Source organism: Ochotona princeps, chromosome 9 (genome assembly GCF_030435755.1).
Source record: "Ochotona princeps isolate mOchPri1 chromosome 9, mOchPri1.hap1, whole genome shotgun sequence".
Classification (NCBI taxonomy): domain Eukaryota; kingdom Metazoa; phylum Chordata; class Mammalia; order Lagomorpha; family Ochotonidae; genus Ochotona; species Ochotona princeps.
The window spans coordinates 75,502,963-75,525,444 of NC_080840.1; the positions used below are offsets into that span (position 1 = coordinate 75,502,963).

General features: G+C 42.3%; 1 protein-coding gene across 1 annotated transcript in view; it reads right to left on the minus strand.

Annotated features, from left to right (window-relative positions):
• The window catches only part of NECAB1 (N-terminal EF-hand calcium binding protein 1), a 198,221-nt gene that overhangs the window by 37,116 nt on the left and 138,623 nt on the right, over positions 1-22,482 (minus strand). Inside the window, exons 6-8 of the mRNA XM_004597242.4 lie at positions 10,231-10,367; positions 4,099-4,220; positions 1,733-1,809 (exon numbers count right to left, since the gene is read on the minus strand). Coding sequence (XP_004597299.1) covers positions 1,733-1,809; positions 4,099-4,220; positions 10,231-10,367 — 336 coding nt within the window. The remainder of the gene's footprint in view (positions 1-1,732; positions 1,810-4,098; positions 4,221-10,230; positions 10,368-22,482) is intronic.

Genomic DNA, 22,482 nt, shown 5'->3' on the forward strand with positions numbered 1-22,482 from the left:
TTAGTGGCTAAATCCTTGCTTTGCACGCATTGAAATCCCACATGGGCACCAGTTCATGTCCTGGCTGCTCCACTTCCCACCCAGCTCACTGCCTGTGGCCTGGAAAACCAGCAGAGAATGGTCCCAGTCCTTGAAACCCTGCACCTGTGTAGCCGACCAAATGGGACTCCTGGCTCTGGCTTCAAATTGGCTTAGCTCTGGCAGTTGTGGCCGCTTGGGGGAGTGAACCAGGGGAGAGATGGACAGAAGATCTTTCTCATTATCTCCTCTCCATACATCTGCCTTTCCAATAAAAATAAATCTTTTTAAAAAGATACACATGTCAACAAAGACATGAGAAAATACTTAGTATGACTAGTTGTCAAGGAGATGCAACTGAAAACCACAATCAGGTATCAATTTCTCACAGTTAGAAAGACCGGTACAGGGGCTAGCATTGCGGGGTAGTGGGGAAAGCTGCTGCCCGTGTCATCCCACATGGGCACTGGTTCAAGTCCTGGTTGCTCCACTTTGGATTCAGCTCCCTGCTCATAGTCTGGGAAATGCAGTAGAGAATGGCTCAAGTGTTTGGGTTCTTGAATCCACATGGGAGACTTGGACGAAACCCTTGGCTTTGACCTGGCTCATCCCTGGCCATTGCAGCCATCTGGGGAGTAATCCAGTGATTCACGCTCTCACTCTCCTGCTAACTCTGATTTTCAAATAAATAAATATATGTTAAATATGTATATAAATATGTATTTAAGAAATGCTGGCATAAAAAAGACAAAAGGTGGAGAAGAAAAGGGAGAATGAAAATTAGTATAGTATTTTAATACTAGGATAGTCATTATGGAAAACCATGGAGGTTCTTAAAAACTTGAAAATAAATCTATGTGTGCTGAGAAGACATCCAAAGGAAATGAAGTGATCACATCAAAGAAAGGCTTGTGTGCACCCCGGTGTTTACCGCAGCCTGTCCATCATGGCCAATGCATGGAATCAACCTGTATGTCTATCAGTCAAATAATGGATAATGAGAATGTGGCTTAAATACATGATGGAATATTGCTCAGCCATGAAAGTATAAGAAATGGTGACATTTGTGACAAAATAGATGCAAATGGAGGTCATTGTGGCAGATATAAAATGACAAATACCACATGTTTTCCATGATGTATGAAATTTAAATATATGGAAGTTAAATTTGAAGCTATCTATACAATACAAAGACACACACAATAAAAATGTGGTTGCAATATTATCTGTCATATCTATCTCTCTCTCTATCTATCTATATTTGACTTAATCACCTTACATGATACATATCCTTCTTTCCTCGTTTTGATCTTTTGGATTCCATATTCTGTGATACTAATCTATCCACACCAGCTTTCTTTTTGCTTATATTTCCCTGGTATACATTTAATTCTCAACCTTTCAAAATATTTTCTTTTGGATATATCTCTTACATAGATCATGCCATTGGGTCTGTTGTGCAACGTATTCTGAAAACTATTTTCTTTCAAGAAGATTTAGTTTTCTCCGGAGCTGGAGGATGAGAAGAATTACGGAAACACTGTATCTGCTTTAACAACAACAAAAATCAAGTAACTGCTAAGCAACCATTCCCAGAAGCCTGCTATTTTAGGTACTCTATTCACAGAGCATATGCAGGGGTTGAAGCAATGAGTAGTATTGGGTCAGGAGATCCAGCAAAGTAGGTGAGAGAATATGGAGTAGAAACACTCACCTTCTTTTCCAGTCGATCAATTAATTTCTGGAGTCTGTTTATCTGGGTCATCCACTGGTTGTCTTCTTCTGATAAGCCTGGAGGGAACCGTAAGAGCAACACGTCATGCTGGGAAGGGGGTGGGCAATGCTCAGTTACCTCAGACCTCCTTTGGGTCTGCAGGAGGAATACAGTGTCACTGGCTCATGAACACATTTTGCACAATATGTTTACAGGAGTGCTTTCCAACATATTGATTGTTATAGATCCATGTCTCCCAGTGGGTTTACTTCCAGAGGCCTGCCTTTTATGCTGCTGCCTCTGTTGGCCTTGGAGATTCAAGAACAGATCCTATTGAGCCTCTTTCACTGAGAAGATAGTTGAGTTTATTCTGAAATGAGAAAACCTCAACCAACTGTTCTAAACTTGCAGGGCAGAGGCAGTGAAATCACATCCCTGAACACAGCAAAGCATAAACTGCTACCTTCCAAAAGAAGCATAAGGAAGAGCTGGTGTCTTCCTTCCTCAGCACTAACCTGAGTTACTAACCATGGTTCAGCAGTCAATATGCAGACTGCAACCTGTAGATCAATATTCACATATATATGATATTTAAATATATGCATATATGTAGCATGTATGTTTGTGTGATAATTTTTGCATGGGTGCATTAATACAGCATACATATGTGCTACATATGTTTACATATTTAACATTTATGTACCCAATAACAGGTTACAGGTTAAACATTATGAAAGTCCTGGCGCTTGACACAGTAACCTAGTGGTTAAAGTTCTTGCCTTCCATGCACCAGGATCCCACATGGGTGCTGGTTTGTATCCTGGCTGTTCCACTTCCCATCCAGCTCCCTACTCGTGGCCTTGGAAAGCAGCATAAGATGGTTCAAAGCCTTGGGACCCTACACCTGCATGGAAGACCTGGAAGAAGTTCCTGGTTCCTGACTTCGGATCCATTCAGCTCCAGCTGTTGTGCCCACTTGGGGAGTGAACCAGCAGATCGAAGATCTTTCTGTTTCTCCTTCTCTCTGTAAATCTGACTTTCCAATACAAATAAAATAATCTTTTTTAAAAAGAAAGTTCCATTATTGTTGTCACCTTTGGAATTCATACTATTATGTAAAGTTATATGGCACACATATCCTGGCATCCTTATAGATTTTAACTGTAGTTTACCTAAAATGTTTCCATGGGTTTTTGCTGAAGTAATCATTGAATATTTTTTGAAACAGGGACATGATTGAATTCAAGACCATAATGTGTTCTTTGGCTTTAAGAAGAGCTACACTAGGGGTCTGGAGTCAGAGTTGCAGCATAAAGGTGAAGTCACAGGCTGCAGTATTCACATCTCCTATGGGTACTGGTTCAAGTCCCAGGAGTTCCACTTCCAATGCAGCTTTCTGCTAACATGCCTGGGGAAGCAGTGGAAGATGGTTCAGATCCTTGGGCTCCTGTCTCCCATGTGTGAGATCTGGATGAACTTCCTGGTCATGGGCTGACCCAGCACTGACTATTGTAGCACTTTGGGAAGTGAACCAGTGGATTAAGATTTTTCTTTGTCTCTAACTCTGCCTGTCCAAAAGAAACCAATCTTTAAAAAAAAAAATGCTGTGCTCATGTCAGAATTTTTAGGGAGAGGCACCTCCCAAAGTCCATCAAATAACCTGATACAAAAATGAGTGTTAGCACTGCCACATGGTGGCTGCTACAAAAACAAACAAAAAGGAGGGGAAGGAGAAGGGGAGAAGACATAAATGTGTAAACACACTTTATGTTTACCTCTTGAATTCACAGATTAGTTAACATGCTTCCGAAGTGGGTTGTCCCCAAAAGGATTTAAGATGACTGCCACACCGTTTTTGAGAAGGCTGTTTGCACTAACCCTTTCTAAACGGATAGAATGGGAAGAATGTATTTTCTCCTTAGGTGTCCGTAGCTGATGTCCTAGCCCATGTGGCAGCCTGCACTGTTGGTCCAAGTCCCTCACCTTCTTCCTCACAGCTGCAGTTTTGCTGTGCTTCCTCAGATCATGGGAGGAGTGCTTCTTCTTCCTCCTTGGTGTGGAGCTTAGCATGTGACCCCGTTGGCCAATGGAAAGGTAACAGGCAAGCTATGCACAAATGGTGGCTTGAACTATGCTTGCAAAAGTCTGACTTGGCCACTCAGCCCAGGATTTGGATGGAACAAATGGTAAGGATTACCCTGCTTCTTTAATGCCCTGTTTCTTCTTGTACTTCAGCCTCAAATCTAATGAGCATAAGGTATAGTGTTCCATTACTATTGTTGTTGTAGCAGTTTGTTAAAATGGTTAAAAAGAAAATGCAAACTGAATTGCTTTCAAGGAAGAAAACCCAAGGAAAGCTGCGTTACCTGGACCACTGACATTGAACTGAGGGCTGTTAGGGGAAAAGCTGTTGTGCCTCTGGACCCGACGGCTTGATCGTTTTCCCGGCCACTGAATGGACAGCACTTCAGGCTTGGTTGGCCCTTGCCTTGAACAACAGAGACAACACTGGATGTCAGCGTCAGCGCTTCAGGCTCTTACCGCAAGTGTGAGTCACAAAGACTTCCTAGTGTAGTGAAATGAAATCTGATCAAAACTACTGCTTGCAAACATGCTCCAGAGGCCCAAGGTCAATTGGTACCATACTTTATAAACCTAAGAAAGAAGAGAATTCTCGAGTTTCATTTTTCTTAAAATTATGAATAAAAATCGCGTTAACCTTTTAATTTAAGAATACTTTCTCCTGCTGGCTAAACCATTAATAAAACACATACACACATGTACTACATTTTGCTTATTTTGACATCTGTAAATTTTCTTCAATTTTTTACTTGATTTTTTTTTAACATTTAATTGCTTTTTAACAGATTTAATACGTTGTTTATATAACATAATGATATTCTTCCCCTCCCTCCCTCCCTCCTTTAGTATTTCTGGATCAAAGCTATACACTCATGTATTTAAAAGTCAAACAATGCTGTAACACATCGTTGAAAAAGAGATGTTTCCTCTCACCCACAGACCATGCTGTCGCCCCCTTCGGAGAGGCATGTTTCTTAGCTACAACTGATTTCCATATTTGCATATAACATGCTTGAATTACTGTCTTCATTTTCAAAGTTCTAGGCTTTATCAGCTCACTTCATAATGAAAAGCTCAGGCCAATGATAAGGACATAGAAATGTTGTAAGGAACTTCCAGGAATACTGCCCAAAAAAGATTCATCTGGGAGGTAACTGCTTTGTTTTTCCTTGTTTTTGCTGGTCAGAATGCAGACAGAATGGTGGGACTCCAGTAACTATGTTGGAGTCAAGTTTGAGTTATGTGTTTGCACGTGATAGTAGCAAAAGGTCTATGACAAATTTGTAGAGATACTTCACTTGCCTTATGCTAATCTCACCACTTTTTTTTAGTAGGAGTTAATAAGCCACTGTATCTTTAAGCCCCAGTGAGTTTTTTCTGTTATAGGCACCAAATCTAATACTAATTTATGAGTCTAAAAATATTTCAAAATTATCATCCAGAGAAGGTTGCTCTAGCCTTTCTTCTACATTGAATTACTTACTACCCACTCTCAACCAATAGGATTCCATTTTTCTCTTACTTGGCTCCTTTGCTTTGATGGAAAAATACCTCCTACTTGCTTAGTAAGAAGTAGTGTTTGAGGGGAGATAAAAATCCTGAAACACTGCATGTCTGAAAACCTACTTTATTGGTGGTTTTAAGGAGTAAAGAATTCCAAGTTACAAATCATTTTCAAAGACTTGCTCCATTGTGTTCCAGCCCCCAGAGTCATTACTGAAATTTGTATTTTCTTGATTCTTTGCATAAAATCTGATTTTTCTCTCTGGTAGTACTTAGCCTCTTTTTTCTCCAAAATTCTAAAAGTGCATTGTGGCCTTGGTATTGCACACTTACTATTCCTCTCAATAGGCTGTTGGCCTGTGCTATCAAGCTAGAAACTCATGCCCTTGTTCTGAGACTTTTGCTTTCATTATTCCTTTGAAAATTTTCTCTCCATTCTTTTGAATATTGCTATTTTACTAAAATCAGGCCTTTTGGTCTGACCCCCTAGGATTACTTCATTTGTGTTTTTCCTATTTTTTTTAAAGAAAATTCCATCGTGTTTCTACATTTAAATCTTTCTTAGAGCTTCTTTTTTGTAATCATGCTGGTCATTACCAAGAACTCTTGCTATAACAGCATCCTGTCCTCAGCTCACAGATACAATATCTTCTTCTAGCTTTCTGAGAGTTTGGATTTTATCTTGAAGCTGTTCTTCTGCTGTCTGAGTCATTCCTGTTAGTTCCATGTTGATTTCCTCCCTCTTGATTTGTTCTGTTGGCTTTCTCTACACATTTCAGAGGGAGGCTAGGCAAAGCTGAGCGCACCCTATGTGTGTGCGGTGGGATGGTCCATTTAGCCTACACTGTAGGGTAGCATGGTGCAGTCTCTTCATGGGAATGGAGAGGATCAGTACCTGTAGAGTCCTTTTGCTTGGGCTAATTAGATCCTGCTAGGGAGCACCTTCCAACCAGAGAGGATGAATCTGGCTGTCCATGGTCTAGGAGCAGAGTATGTGAAGGGGTGTCAGAGTCACTGTCTAGTCTGCAGAACCTCAACGTTTCGCTTTTTAGTACTGAACCTGAGTTCCTAAATGTACACCTATTCTTCTGCAGGGCTCTGTACACCTTTTCCCCAGGGCACTCTTGTAGATCGCTCAAGGAATGGGAAGTGGCGGCCAGCATACAACAATGAGTGGAGCTTGTTACCCCGTGACAACCCTACCTGCACCTTCACTGCCAGCCACAAATGCTACACGCAGTCAGTTCTTGAGATAGCAATTGCTTTGCACCTTGCACTGAAAATCTCAGCTTTTAGTTGTTTTTAATCAGTTTCCAACACGTACATTTTGCTTTTAGGTTCCAAGTTTCAGTTCCCTTGGCTCTTCTTCTATCCTTTTCATATTTTTAGGTTAATTCCTTCTTTTACCCATGTATTTTTTAGTGTAACTATTTATAGTGTAGGGAGGAAACAAAGTAAATCGTATACTCACTCTTAAATTTTTTAACCGTATCTTCCTATAGCTTAGTAAATCTGTGGTCACACTAGCAGGTTGTCAGGGAATTCCTTCTCTATGTTCCAAGCTAAGGGAATTAGGCTGTCTCGATTTGTATAATTACCTGCAGGCAAAACTGAAACTTTTCCTTACTCCTGTAATAGACAACCATCAAAAAGAGAAAAGTAATTCCTAAAGTCCAGAAAGCATCTACATCACTAGTTATAAAACCTTGCAGATGACTTTACATCAAGGAAATCCACATACAATTAAATCGTGCTCTCAGACTGTACTTTGTAAGGAAGAAAGGCTTATGTAAGAGGACAGGGGTCCTCTAGAGAGAAACTTCAGTATAGCATTCTGATTATTCCTGTCATTGGTTATTAGAGCCTTTCAAAAGACATGGAATTGAAGTGGCTCCCACTTAGTCAGTCTGCCAGCACAAATACCCAGTGTCACCTGAAAAAATCTCACTTCTGTGGCATTCCAGCTGTACACATCTCATCTCTCTGAAATTGCCAGTTGCACATGAATAGACACAGACATTTTGCCCAACATGGCATGTCTAACTCATTACTACAGGATGAATGATACTGTGGGATTTTGCCCTGGGGCCGACAGATGGAATAGACGATTTCTCTGAGTTTGTTATAGCATCTTTAGCTTTCACAGACAGTAGATCGCACAAAAAAAGTTACTGCGGAAGGAGAGGTAAATTATTAGAACCCTGGGGATTTTAACTGAGTCTGTGGGTAGCCACTTGGTTGTGTGGGGCATCATGAAGTCTTCCTTTATGATACTAAACTGATGAAGTTTTACCTGCAGTGATTTGACCTCTTGTTACTGAACCTTTTCTTCTATTCCTTAAATATGCAGTACGCACTCACTGTTATTACGATAGAGTTGATTTTCCTAGTTCCTTGGTTATAGGCATCAGGACAATCAGAGAATGAAGTGTGAGTGCATCTGTCTAGTTTTTGAGATCTTTCATAACCCCATAAACTGGTCCAAATATTTCTTCAATGTCCCAGGTCCTCACTTACTGCTCCTCTGTTGACTTCCCCTTACCTGGAATCGCCTTTCATTTACTCAGTGTTAAATATGTTTAATATGCAGTTATGCCAAGTAACGGAGAAGAATACAAATTCTATCATCTAAAAACTTAAAGTCCAATAGGAAAGACAAACAAGTGAGAGGTGGAGATAAGGAGACAGGAGTGCCAGGTGCCGTGTGAGTACATGGCAGTGAAGTGGAAGATAGGACATCCTCTTTTGAGAGCTGCTAAGGCTTCCCAGAGCCAGGACTGTCCAATCAGCAACCAAATAAACTGAGCCAGATGAGAGATATATGATGCAGACAGGGTAAGGAAACCGACTCCTTCAGAGAATATCATTCTGCCACTCAAATCCAGTACAATGTTGCATCTCCAAGTGTTTTTCTCTCTGGTGTCTTTATTGATATTGTAGAAAAGGGAAAGATGTTCCTGTCTTGCCTTGACTAGTGACAACCCTGCTCATCTCATTTTGTTTTGGGAAACCAGCCAATAGGAACATGCAGTCCTGGAAGAGGAGATACAGTTCCTTTAGGTTGATTCTTGTGCCTCAGGCTGGTGCATCCGCTTCATCACATTGGAAATGATGTGCGTAAACCCCTAGTGGGACCTTGTTTTCCATTTACTTGTGGCTACCTTAATTTTTTTTCCCTCCAAAAACCTCTGGATAACAGTATCAGATATTTGGACAATCCGGTAATGTCTCAATAAAATATCCCACAATAGCCCTTCCCAAACTGACATCAGAGTTGTAACAGTGCCAGTTATTTCAAGTTGTCACTGAGCTAGAAGCCTACACGGGAAAGCATCACTAATCTTCTGATTATTCTCCTTCCTTTGAATTCCACATTAACATTCTCCTTCTCACGAGGCACAGCTGTTCCGCAGCTGTTGGCAGCAAGCACAAGCGTTGGAGGCTAACCTGTGACCTAACACAAAGACCCGTTGTTCAGCCACGTGGCTCAGTGCAGTAAATGTAGAGCACACATTTGCAGATGACTACACGGAAAAGAGTGCAAAGGAGGGAGGGGAGCAGAGCGCTTCTGCAAGCTTCTCAGGTGGTAAATTACTGAGTCTAAAAAAGGAGAGGCATTTTATTCCCAGAAAGTCTTCACAAAAGAAACACCAAAACGGGGCCTCCTCTTCTCATTAGACACATGAAATCAATTTCATTGTGTTTCAAGACATTCCATTACCCTCTGCTCAGAGCTGAGGAGCTGGGCTCTTGCTTTTCCAAAGCTGATTGCTAACACTTTACCATTTGCTATGGAGCTACCCAAAGCAGTGAAAAAGAGGAAGTCAGGATGTATAAAAGGCTGCTCAGCTCCACTGAAGAGCCCTTGTCCATGATTAGCAGCTATACAAGCTTGTTAGATTCCGAATTACTGGCTTTTTGTTAGATTTTGGTGGTGCTCACCCTTTCAGACATTGCATAGTGCACGGTTGAGAATTCCACTATGTTTTAGCGATGTCCTAATAATTATGTATTCATTTATAAAAATTGGTCCTACAGGGTCCTTTTTACCAGTCTGTTCTCACATCAAGTGGCTTTCCCTAATACATGATACAGAAATTTTACAAGGTACATCTGTAGGCTTCAAGTACCTTAGCCAATATTAACTGTCAAAACATGCTATAAGAGGGAGAGTTTCGTCACAGCCTTCTCCAGCTTGTCACTGCAAACAATGAAAACTCAAGAAAGGACCAACTGTTGGCTGGAATTATTTTCATATCTTCCTTACACATATCTAAGGCAGGTTTCTCCTTGACATTGCTTTCTTTGTTTAAGTGGCCATTTATCTTCTCAATGATGTCTTTCCTAGCACTCACTTTTCTCCATTTTGTCAAATATTTAGACTTACTGAATGCTCAAGCCTCTAACATATTCAAGGTCAATGAGTTTGAAACGCTTTTCTCATCATTTTTATATTTTCAAGTTGTACACATTTGCGAGGCAAATTTGAATGTCACAATCTGTATAAAATGGACTTTTATCACTCTACCCATATCTAATCTTTTACTCTGCATATTCTGCAGCATAGAATCAGTGTTTCTGTTTTACATATGAATTCAAGTTTAGCATTCCTAAGAACCAGCATATTTCAAAGGTATCTTAATATCATTAATAGTGTCTTTTAAAGTCTTTCCATCCTTTGAACTGCTTAATTAAAATTTCTGAATAGATGATGGACAGTAAAAGGAAGCATAGAATGGTCTTTCGAGAGGCAAATGACCAGGTAAGCCCCCAAATGGAGGCCACTACCACCCTCTTTTAAGTCCACTGAATCTCATTTCTGGTTTGCACTAATATAAGGACAATGTCCCTCAACTGGTTTTCCATAAACATGAAGTCACACACACAAAAATCATTATGTGAAAATATTTTGCCTTTCTTGACGAGTTTGCTCTTCCGTAGTTTCCATAGCACATTCCAAAGAATTCTGGAGAGACTGCAACTGATTCATGGTCTCCTTCAGTAAAAACCGAGTTACAAATTGTTCCAAATTGGAGGCCTCTTGGTAGTCCTATGGGTAACAAAACAAATGCAATTAGTTTTGTCAGGAAAAATTAGGTTTCTGCCCCAGGGACCCATCATTCACAGATTCATCCATGAGAAAGTAGAGGAAGGGAGGAGAGATGTGTTGGGCTGTGATGGCTTGGAGCTTGATAGAAAGAACCATTGAGGTGATTGGAAGCCTTATCTCTACCTCACCTGTTTCAAGTAGAGAAAAAGAATAAAAGACAGCAGAAGTATGGCACAGAGAGTCTGGAGAAAGAAAAGGCTGAGCTCCAACTGAAGATTTGTCCTGTGTTTCACTTCCGTGGTGACCACCCCATTGTATTTATTCTCAATTACCCACAACACGCAGTAACGTTTTCGAATTTCACTTACTTCCTTCTGGATGCATGTTATTCTTGACCTGTATTTTGCTGAAATCAAAGGAAATTATGAGTAGTTATTCTACAATTCACAAAAACGTTAGGCTTGGAGTATTTAAAGTTTAGTCTGTGAAAACCTCTCATTAATTTTACCTGGAGCTCATTTGCAGTTAACTTCTGCTGTTACACACCAGCCACAAAACACTGCCTGTTCCAGCAGCTCAGTTCGCTACAGAGATTGCTGCACAACTGATAACTGGGCTTGCAAGAGTGATCCAAGTACACAGATGGGCTATGGATGGTACTAGCTGTTGCTTTTGTTTTTTAAAGTCTCAGGGTGTTTGGCACAGTGGTTAAACTGCCACTTTGTGCAACCACATACCAAAGTGGATACATGTTTCGAGTTCTGGCTGCCCTGCTTTTGATCCAACATTGTGCCAGCGTGCATCCTGAGAGGCAGAGAGAGAGATGGTTCACCTGCTTGGGCTCCTGGCACCTACATGGCAAACCATAATGGAGTTCCAGGTTCCTGGCTCTGGCCCTGTTGCCATGTGGAGAGTGAGCGAGCAGAAAACAGGTGTCTGCCTTTCTTCCAAGGACACCTGGCATTCAAATGAATATTAAAAAATTCTAAAAATCAAGTCATAAGCAGAACTAAAAAAGAAATCAGATTGATGTGGGATTGCCGGAGTCCAGCTCCAGCCGAGGTTCGGAGCTCGGGAAGGGTGCGTGGATGAGGCGTGTAGAGAGAAAGAAGGAGACGGACCACCAGATTCCTTGATCGTAGTGGACAAAGCGAGAAAGCTGTCCGCTTTATTTATACAGAAACAGTACAAAGTTTTTTCTTAGGGGCATATTAACATAGCTTCAGGGGGGCACAATTTACAACTTCTTGAGAAATGATTGAGGAAGGATTCCACATTCCTTGCTTATCTTGGCTTGCCAGTCTTCATCTGCTCTCCTCAGGTCTGGGCTATAACCTAGGCGCCATCTGTGTCAACCAGACCCCTACCTTGAATTACGTATGAGTTAAAAGGACTGGGGCCTTGGTCTGTGGGGATCAGGGTTATTGACATTAGTTGGCCATAGGTCTGTAAGCTCACAGTTTGTTAACCAAACAAGTAAAGCAAGGGTAAAAACGGCGGAAAGAATTGCAGTTAGCAATGAGCTAAGTTACTCTATTTAAGTTTCAACTCTACAATGGATGAGTGAGTGTTTCCAAAGACAATTCTACAAATTGTTTCAGTATTAGACAAGGCATTATCCATTCCAACGTTGCAACCAAGAGTTTCTCAGTAGACAACACATCTTATGCAGTAAAACACTCCTAATACAATTCTTGTTCTACAACTTATCTATCACTAAATGGGAGAAATACATCAAGAGAGAAAAAACATGAAGATCTAAAACAAAAAGTTATAAACATTACATTCCTCTACAACTGCAGGCTCTACAACTTCATAAGTGATCCAACAATAATCAAAAATATCTCTTTATGATGTTAGTGAAATCACCCTATATTTCCTCTAGCTAAAAATTTATGAAAACAACTAAAACAGCTACATTTTCTATATTCTAAAGAATTGCAAGGACAGGCTAACCTTTAAGACCACAGTAACTATATTTTTTGCCTTAGCAGGATAGGCTTCAGGGTTACAGTAGCTATATTCTTCGTCATAGCAGGATGGCCTTTAGGGTCACAGTAACTATATTCTTTGTCATAGCAGAATGACCTTTAGGGTCACAGTAACAGGATAACTTTTAGGGTTCCTCTTATCAAGCCATTCCCCAGAAAGCATGATAAATATCTGGGCCAGATTTTATGGCAATGGGTAAACAGCACAGACTTAATTATACTCCTTTGTGTAGTTAAAGGCCCACTCACCAGGACATCCTCAGTAACATTAACTCTTAAGCTCACTGTTGGTTGTAAAAGCCATCTCACAGGGGCAGACAATGCCTCAATAGATTACATAGTGGGGTGGTTGAGTGCCCATGCGAAGGGGAGTGAAAACTGCGTCAAGGTGGTCAGAGATGAATCCACTTAGCCCTGCTAAGCAGCTGGTAGCTCCCCGGGCCCTGCCAGTCAGGGAGCTGTTCTCTTCACACCTTCGTGCTATACACACCTACTGCATGGCCTCCATCATGGGATGACCTGGTTTTAGATATGATCCTTCAGTTCATGGGACCAGCTACCTAAATCTGAGTTTTGAGAGTCTTGAGTGAAAATGCTATAACCAGATTCAGTCAGGGGAAAAGTTGCTTACCTTTGACTCTAATCAAAATGATTTGTTGACTGGAGATACAAAACTGAAAGGAATGATGGTGACAAGATGATGCTTACAAAAGGATTTTATACATTTATATCTTATATTTCTCATATCCTATTTTATATTTCTCATATTTATATTTTATAGTTCTCATTTATCAATCAGGTACACCTTCCAACTAAAAAATACTGTATGCATCTATCAGCTGTGAATCAGGCAACATTGGACTGTGGCTTCCTTATCTAAATTACTTCAGAATGTTCCTGTTAACGGAAAAAAATGAATATCATTTGAAAAATTCTTTCCTAATTTGAAATAGTGAAAAGCTTTAGTCATCAGTCTCTGTCAGTTTTACAAGTAGCCAACAGAGGACATTTTCTTATCTGCCCTACTGAGTAGTTGCATTTAAAACAACAAAAAATTCTAATATTTTAATTCTATTTTGGAAAATCACTACAAAAACAAACATTGCATACAATAACAATCCTAAAAATTTGCTGCTTAATGGCAGCACAATTTTAGAATTATTCTTCAAACTTATTTGAAAGGCAGATTTAGAGAGAAAGAGAATGAGTCTTTGACTGCCTGTCTCACTCCCCAAATGCCTTGGAACAGTCAGGACTGGACCAGGTCAAAGGTCTTCCACATGGTTACAGGTGCCCAAGAACCTGAGCATCTTCTGCTGCTTTCCTAAATGCATTAGTAGGTTCAGAAGTGGAGCAGTTGGGACTGGAATCAGCCCCCATATGGGATGGCAGCTGGTGGATTAATCTGTCATGCACAACGGTAGCCCTGCAAAATTATTTTTCAATATGTTTAAAACATTAAAAAGGAGAAAAAGCTCATGTACTGTGTATATACAATTATTTTTTAAAGATTTATTTATTTTTATTGCAAAGTAAAATATACAGAGAGGAGGAGAGACAGAGAGGAAGATCTTCTGTTTGATGGTTCACTCCCCAAGTGAGCGCTAAGGCCAGTGCTGTGCCGATCCGAAGCCAGGAGTCAGGAGCCAGGAACTTCCTCCATGTCTCCCACATGGGTGCAGGGTCCCAAAGCTTTGGGCCATCCTCGATTGCTTTTCCAGGCTACAGGCAGGGAACTGGATGGGTAGTGGTGTTGCTAGGATTAGAACCGGCACCCACATGGGCTTCTGGTGCATTCAAGGTGAGGACTTTAGCTGCTAGGCCATGCCGCAGGGCCCCCTGTGTATATCCAATTTTAAGAGCACATCATGTACTTCTTTAAATCAAGGATACCTTTGTTTTGAGTTGGAAAGAAAATACAGTGATAGAACAAAATATTTGATTCTTTCCATACCATTATTTCCATTTCATCAACATATGCTTTCAAAATAAAATTATAAAAATGAAGACAAAAACATAATTACAGAGTCCAAGTTTGTGCTATCTCTATTGGCATCTCAGTATATACTGTGTTGAATTAAAAACAAGTGATAATATGCTTAATACCCATTGGTAGGCAGCTTTAAGCTGTAAAGAAAGTGTCTTGTCTCATTTGAATGTTACATATTTGTCATGTCAGAACTTTACAAAGAGGTTTTCTTCTTTTGTTTTTCTCTGTCAACTCCCTAATACTTTAGGTCAAATTTAAACACTGGTTGCTACTGTTAGATTTTAGCTTCTTAGATGCAGAGGTTAAATCTTAACTCCTATATTCCTCATGGCACTTTGAATGACTAGACACTTATTCAATATTTAACTGCAGATAGATTTCTAACCCTGAGAAATTACTGCATCTGCTATTATAATCTCACAGATAGATTTTTTTTAAATTTCAGTTATTTGAGGCAAATTGTGTCAGATAATTGGCTCTTTCATTATTGCCCCCATCATAGCAAACATGAAATTGTTCTGTTCTACTATTACATTTCTCTGATGAGAGTTTGCTAGCAGTATAGTCACTAGCCAGATAACATTAAGAAACCAGCATATTTGAATGGTGCCTTATGGCCATTTTAAGGTATAGAGCAGCCGGTCCTGTATATGAACTAAAATTGAAATGTCAATGAGCTAATCATAGGTTGTGGCTAGGACTTGTTTTCCTTTTTTTTTTCTTTTTAATACACTGGTTACTCAAAACCATGTCAATTCCATAACATTGCAAATTGCTGTTGATGTTATATTGGGACTCTTAATTGACTGTGATGATATTCTGCCAGCTCAAACTTCAGACCAGAAAAGGTCTCCCCAAGAAACTGTTCAACCCATCTGGACAATAAGTAGCTGGACTCTATGCTTGGTATATGTTTGCAATGAAAGAATCTTGATTGAATTTGAACTGTAATACTGCATCAAGGTGGAGGAATCCACCGGGGGGAGGGGAGGGGGAGGGAGGGAGGGATTCCCAAATAAAAAAGAAAAAAAAAAAAAAAAAAAAAAGAAACCAGCATATTGAGACTTGGACATACATAGCAGTAGGCATCTCCACTCCTAAAGAAAAGATGGACTGCCAAGAAAACTGTTAAATACATCTTGACAAGAGGGGGCGGGGCTTTCTAGCACTGTCCGTACCTGCGATGTCACGATGCACTTACAGAGCAGAACGATGGACTTGTGACGGTTGCTGAGGAGCTATGCTAGTGTTATAATATTGGGGACACCAGTTGTGGCGAGGGAGAATGGGGAGGTTGCAAGGGAAAATCTCTGAACCTATAGAACTGTATCATGAAAAATAAAATTGAAAAAAAAAAAGCACAACCATTGGTTCATCTGCATGATGTAACTGTTGATGAAGAGAGGAGAGTGGAGCTAAAGCTTTGGGGGCTTATGATTTTTGAATGGACCACGAAGATTTGCTGTTATATGCTGCCCTTTGGTGATAAGGGAAACAAGAACGTATTTTCTGATAATGGCTGCTTTTCTTTCCAGGCTCAGGACAGGGCAATTTCTCCAAACAACTTCTCTTCTCTGGGGCCAACAACATGATGAAGCATGTTTCTCTTCCTTCTGTGTGTTGCTATACCTATTCTCTCCCTAGGATAGAGGATTGGCCATTTTGTGCTGCAGTCGGTTGCTTGCTTGTTGATGTCTCTGTGTTGAGCCAGATTCTTCAGCTAGAGACAGAGTAGGTCAGAAACAGAGCGGCACATGGGAAGCCAGGTGCCAGAGAGAAGGTCTAGATCCGTGACGTGCTTTGCTCACTCATCAGTTGCCAGCTGCTTCCCCAGGCTCTGGCCTTGCTGCCTGCAGAGCTGCTTCCCAGCCTGCGGGATCACATGGGTTCTGGAATAAAAGGAAACTCAACTGTGCTCTTAACAGACTGTTTGTCCCTCCTTCGTGTTCTGGGCCATTTGGTAGTCATCTTCTCTTCCCTTACTCTGAATCTTAAGGTGGCACCAATCCAATTGCCCTTCCTTTCTCTCAGATACACAGATGTTCCTTTGCAAGGCAGTGGCAAAAGAAGGCAGATGGGAAATTAAATAGATAACAAACTGGAAAATGCCAAAGCTTGGCCATTTTTCTTCCCCAAAAATCCATTGGTAGTGCAAGCAACTCCCATAAAGATTAACAGGCATACTTTCTGTTGATTAAAACCTAGAATTGTGGAGAGTGTCCAATCAGTTACGTGTTAACTTATTAATAAGAAACAAAAGTAGAAATTGTTAGCCAAGTAGTGTTTTTTTTAATTTATTTTATTGTATTGTTGTTGACAATCTTTACATAGTTAATTGCGGTTTAAAAAAAAAGTTCAGGGGGTATAGGGAAGTGGGTAATACTATTATGTCCATATTGTTTCCATCATGTATCTGAGGTGAAGGGGGATATTGAGGGAGAAGCCTCACCCGGTTTCCCGCCCACCCCAAGTCCCGGATGTGGGGCATGCTCTGAGATATTTGCTCAAGTGGTTTTCATACTTCTTCAGTTATGAATTGCTGCCAGTTTTGCTTGATGAGGTTGCCCACTGATTGATATGGTCCATCATAAAGTCTCCGTTTGCCCCATATTTCGCTGCCAACATATAGCTGAGATGAATGATTGACCTGTTCTGTCTTCTGTCTTTTCTTGGTTAGAGTTCTGAGTCCAGCGGTTCGATTGGGGAGATCTCCAAAGAAACTTTGAGGTATTCCCAGACCACATTCTTATATGTTCTAGCAAGCACAGGGCCTGGCACAGTCCATCACCACGATCAGCTGGTGGTTGCAATTGCTGGGTTGGTTCTGTTTTCAGTCCCGAGTTGCACTGGAACCAATGGGTGTTGCAGTCCAGTCTGGTTCTGCCCAGCACATAGTCGGCCCTTACATCAACCAGTGGGAGCTGCAGCCTAGTTGGGGCGACCCACAATAACCCCCACCAGGCCTGCCCCCTACCCTGATTTGCCAGTATGTGTAGCAGTAGACAAGTCTGTCCCACATCCCATTTGGCTCTTGTACTTGTCAATGGGTATTAAAGCTTAGTTCCATCTAACCAGCTCAACTATCCAGCCCTCACGGATGTTGTTGAGTGCCTCTCTGTCTAGCCACCCCAGCCCCCATCCTAGTTTTCATGCCCTCCCGCGCGAGTAGTGACCCAAGAAGGGGGAACCCACTTTTTCCCTCCCAGGCCTCTCCCACTCCCAGATTATGCACTCCTTAGGTGGTTCTGTGGTTTGACTTGACAGAATTAGTCCCCAGTGCCAGCTTTTGCCAGCTGATGCTGCGGCTAAGCCCAAACATCCCTCACCCACTCTAATTTATGCTTGCACCTGCAGGAATAATCAGCCCAGCCTGGCTTTTCCCTGATCTAGTCCACATGCAATGCACAGGTGTTGCAGCCTTGCTTAGTCTGGTCTGTCCCCATCCCAGCCCACACTCTCCAGTGGGAGTAGCTGTCTGGAGAGGGGACCAGCCCCTTAATCCCCCCTGCCAGCTCTGCCCCTCCCTTCCTGGATCTCATGTGTTTTGGTTGGGTGCTGCAATCAAATCCAGTACAGGCAGCCTCACTCTGGCATTCCATAATGTGTACTGGTTTTGTCACAACCAAACCCGGCTCAACCCACACTCTGTTCTGGTGTTCAGATTTGCCAGTGGATGACATGAACTGATTCAGCCTGGTCTGCCCCTGACCTATGCCAAATGTATGCCAGTGGGAAACTTTCCATGGCCTATTCTGGGCTGTTTCCTATCATGCTTCTTGCGCTTACCTGCAGGGACTGTGTCCTGCCAGAGGAGTTGCCCAGGCTCCTCCATCAGAACCCCTTAGCCAAGTAGTGTTAAAACTTGCATTTCTGCTTGTGCAAAAAGCCAGAGTGTGAACTGGCTTTTGCATGTTTTGTTTTGTGGAGCGAAAACAGGGCTAATACATAACATTCAAGTTAAAATTCTAGCACTGAAAGCTTAGTGCTTCAAAAACTGGCTTCTCAGGGCACAGCCTCTGTGCATCTTAAACAAGAGCTCGTTTCTCAGTCAGCCAGCTCTGGGACACAGAGACCAAATGTTTAAACCTACTGTGAGTCATTTGAGTTGACTGGGAAAATGAGAGCATCAGACTTCCCTGTCGGTGGAGCCTTATTTGTATTTACTCAAGTTAGTGACATCTAGTCTCGGATCTTCTTGTATATAGACCATATACATTGGATTTAGCTGGGGATGCAGTTTCTGACTGCCTTGGGTGTAAGCTCCTGCAGCTCTCACTATTCTTCAGTAAGACATCCGTATAAGTTTCTTTAACAAGAAGAAAAAAAATCGCTTCATAAAGATAGGGTTGTCTTCTTCTCTTTGTATACCCCTCCAAAACGGGCCTTCACACATTTTCCTATCCCAATTTATTTTTCAATAGTCTTTAGATTTCATTTTGAATAGTACACATATATAACAGATATATTTCGTAGTGGAAGAATACTGCATCAAATTTAAGCCTTAATATTTAAGATTAAAGAATTGATTCTTAATTAAATGTTTTATAAATGGACAGGGATTAGTCCTAGATATATCTTAGAAAATCCTAGATGACAAACAAGAGATCAAAATAATTTCAGAGCAGATTTCTAAGTATTGAATCTATAATTGATTCTCAGATTAATGAGACAGCTTATAATATTGGAATATAATATTAACTAGTCAATAAGTTCAAATAACGTAAGAGAGTCTTCTTAACCCATTATTAAAGTTCTAAAACAGAAAATACATCAAAAGTAAGCTACCTGCCTTAAGATTTATATGTCCCTTCACTCATTTGAAAGGTGGGGGAGCAGGAGAAAGAGGAAGAAACTGAAATAGACTCCATCCAATAGGGTCCAGCCATTGCCAAACAACTGTAACCTCTAAAACTGGCACAGGCAAAAGTTAGTGAGCAAGAAATTCCAGCCTTGTCCCCAATATCGAGTGGTGGGGCGGCTTTTGGGTTATTTTCTGGATTTGTGTTATCTTCTGATATCTGCCCAGATGAACTGGCAGGAAGGTGGATCGAGATGGAGCTAGGGAATGCTGGTGTTACAGTGGGTTAGTTTTCTGCGCCACAGTGACACCCCTGAGACAAGTTATATTGTTTAAGATTAAGATCTTTCCTTTGACAAACTTCATTAGTAAAGGCTCATACTAGAGCTGTCATGGACTTAATTCATGGATGCTCCTTTGTTTCTGGCTGCAGTTAGTGGTCTGATTTACACCTGCAGCCATGAACATGTAAGCTCCTGGATGTCCTCGTCTAAAGAACGATCCCATTTTGCTGGGAACTAACATTCTTCACAAGTAGCATTTTGCAAAAATACACATGAACGTGGGAGTGAAAAAATTTGCAGAGTTAGCCCAAACCTGGAAACTGAGAGCTAACAGATATAGACACAGGTCATATTCATGGGGACATATTAACACAGTATGATGTTTAAGAATCCGTATTTGAGGGCTGTGTTGTGGTATAAGGTCAGCATTCCACATGGACACAAGTTTAATTCTCACCTCTGTTCCTTTTCAGATTCAGCTCCCTGCTAAAGCACCTGGGGAAAGCAGTGGAAGATGGCCCAAGTGCTTGGGCCACAGCATCCAAATGCTACATGGAAGACACAAATGAGACTTCTGCTTTGGCCGGGGCCAGCCTTGGCTGTTGCGGCCAAATGGTAAGTGGACCAGTGGATGGAAGATCTCTCTACCTTTCAGTTCTCTCTGTTTAGTCTGTCTTTGCAAAAATAAAGATTTTTTTAAAGATTTATTATTATTATTGGAAAGCTGGATATACAGAGAGGAGGAGAGACAGAGAGGAAGATCTTCCATCTGATGTTTCACTCCCCAAGTGAGCCGCAACGGACCGATGCCCGCTGATCCGAAGCCGGGAACCTGGAACCTCTTCCGGGTCTCCCACGCGGGTGCAGGGTCCCAAAGCTTTGGGCCGTCCTCGACTGCTTTCCCAGGCCACAAGCAGGGAGCTGGATGGGAAGTGGAGCTGCTGGGATTAGAACTGGTGTCCATATGGGATCCCGGGGCGTTCAAGGAGAGGACTTTAGCCGCTAGGCCATGCCGCCGGGACCGATTTTTTTTTTTTTTAATCTGGGTCTGATGCAAGTCACACATAAGTTCTGATCTGTACATGTGTCATTCATGAACTGTGTGGACTTGGAGACACATTCATTCTCTTTAACACTTTAGTTTCTTAAAGGTGAGTAAGAATAGTCATTATAAACTCAGAATGAGGATTAAGTGAAATTTAGCACGCAGGGCACACAGTATGGTTCCTGGTTCACAGCTTTTGATAAATGTTTGTTTTTGGTGCCTGTAAACCACAGGAGAAGGGGCATTACAAAGAGGCATAGCCAGATCGTTGGCTCAGAAGTCACAAGACCTGAATTTTCTGACATGATCACAGCTCATCTCTGAACTGTTGCTAGAAAAAAAAATGAACGGCTGATATGTGGCAAATAGTAGTGGCAGTAGCGGAACTCTTCCCAAGCTCTTTTTGCATGTGTTTCCTCCATCACAGCTGCTACGCTGATTGTCTAAAATTGTAGATGTACATTTTATACACGTGTTTGCGCTCTCCTAAAGAGGCGACCAGTGCAGGCCTCACTTTCTCTCAGTGCAGGTCTCAGGTCCTGGGGATGTCAGTTTGAACTTGTGCAGAACCAGCCCAGTGTATCCCTGTCCCTTGCAGAAAAAAATGGAGACCTGTATGTGCGTGAAAGGACTAGCTCAGTGCAACTGGGAAAAAGTATAGCTGGCTGGAGAAATTACCTTAAATGTTTTAGATTATATGTTTTTTTAAATATTGAATTCGGTTACAAATTTAATGAATTTCTCTGTTCTTGGTTTCTCATCAAGGACAGCACAAGTGATACTATTTATAAGCCTAACCATATGCTGCATGCTTTCTATCTTGCACTTCCTCTTTAACTCCTTTGAATTCTGTTAGTCACAGCCTCCTACAAGGCATCTTCTTCTAGAAACCCCCAAAAGTCTTTGTTAATCTCCGACTTACCTATTTTTTTCTATCTCTCCCAGATTTTTACATATATGTGAACTAATACTGTTCTCTTGTCTAACTTTATCTAACTCTTACAAAAGTTGCAATGGGCCGAACCCACCCAAAGACCGACCTGAAGACGCTGTGGCCGTGAGGACCGGAGGAGATTGGGACCCGCTGGCATCTGCTCACCCTGGTCACCAGGACTCGCCAGGACCTGCCCCGCTGCGGACACCAGGACCCTGAATCACCGGGACCCGCCGGCATCTGCCCACCCTGGTCGCCAACCCCCGGGACCTGCACCAGCCGCAGCCTCCAGGCTCCATCGCGACCCGCGCGGAGACCAGCAACGGACGCAGCAGTCGGGAGACGCACTGGCGGCCAGGATTCCCACCAGAGGAAGAGGCAGACTGCAAGAACCTGAGGTTTGAGTGAGTTGGGTGGGGACAGTGGTGGGTTGGAGGCTTCGGGAGTTGGCCCCCCAGGGGCACGGACAGAGCCTGAACACAATTGGCCTCCCCGCCCCTCCCCCCCCCAGGCTCCAGCCTCTAGAGACACAGGGCGAGTGCCTTGAGACTGCCAAAACTGTGTCTGGGAGAAAGGCAAAAGGCACACTGGATACTCCCCTGTGCCTTTGCGGTGTGGCACTCAGCTGGGCGGTGCTATCCCACAGGAACCCAAGCACGCCTCTGGGCTGGGCAGTTCCCTGCTAGCGCAGGGGCGGTCGGTCCCCTGCAAGTGCTGGGGTGGGCGGACCTGCGCAGGAGGCGTTTCCAGAGAGCACCTGGAACACGCCCTATAGTCCCTTGCTCCAAGCCCTGTGATCCAGTAAACAGGGTGCGCGCACAGAGAGTGCCTTCACTCCCCCACGCCCTGTGGTAGCATACCTGTAGGGGACGAGCTGAGAGTGCGCTTTGAATCCTCTGGGCCCTGGAAGAGGCGCCCTGAGGTCCAGTGTTCTGGAGACGCACCAAAAGTGCCTTGAAAATTCCCACACCCTGCTACTCCACGCCTGCAGACTCCGATCTCTACAGGATAGTGCTTGGAGACCCCGCAGCACACTGGTGCCTAGGTCTCTCAAAAAAGAAACACTAACACAA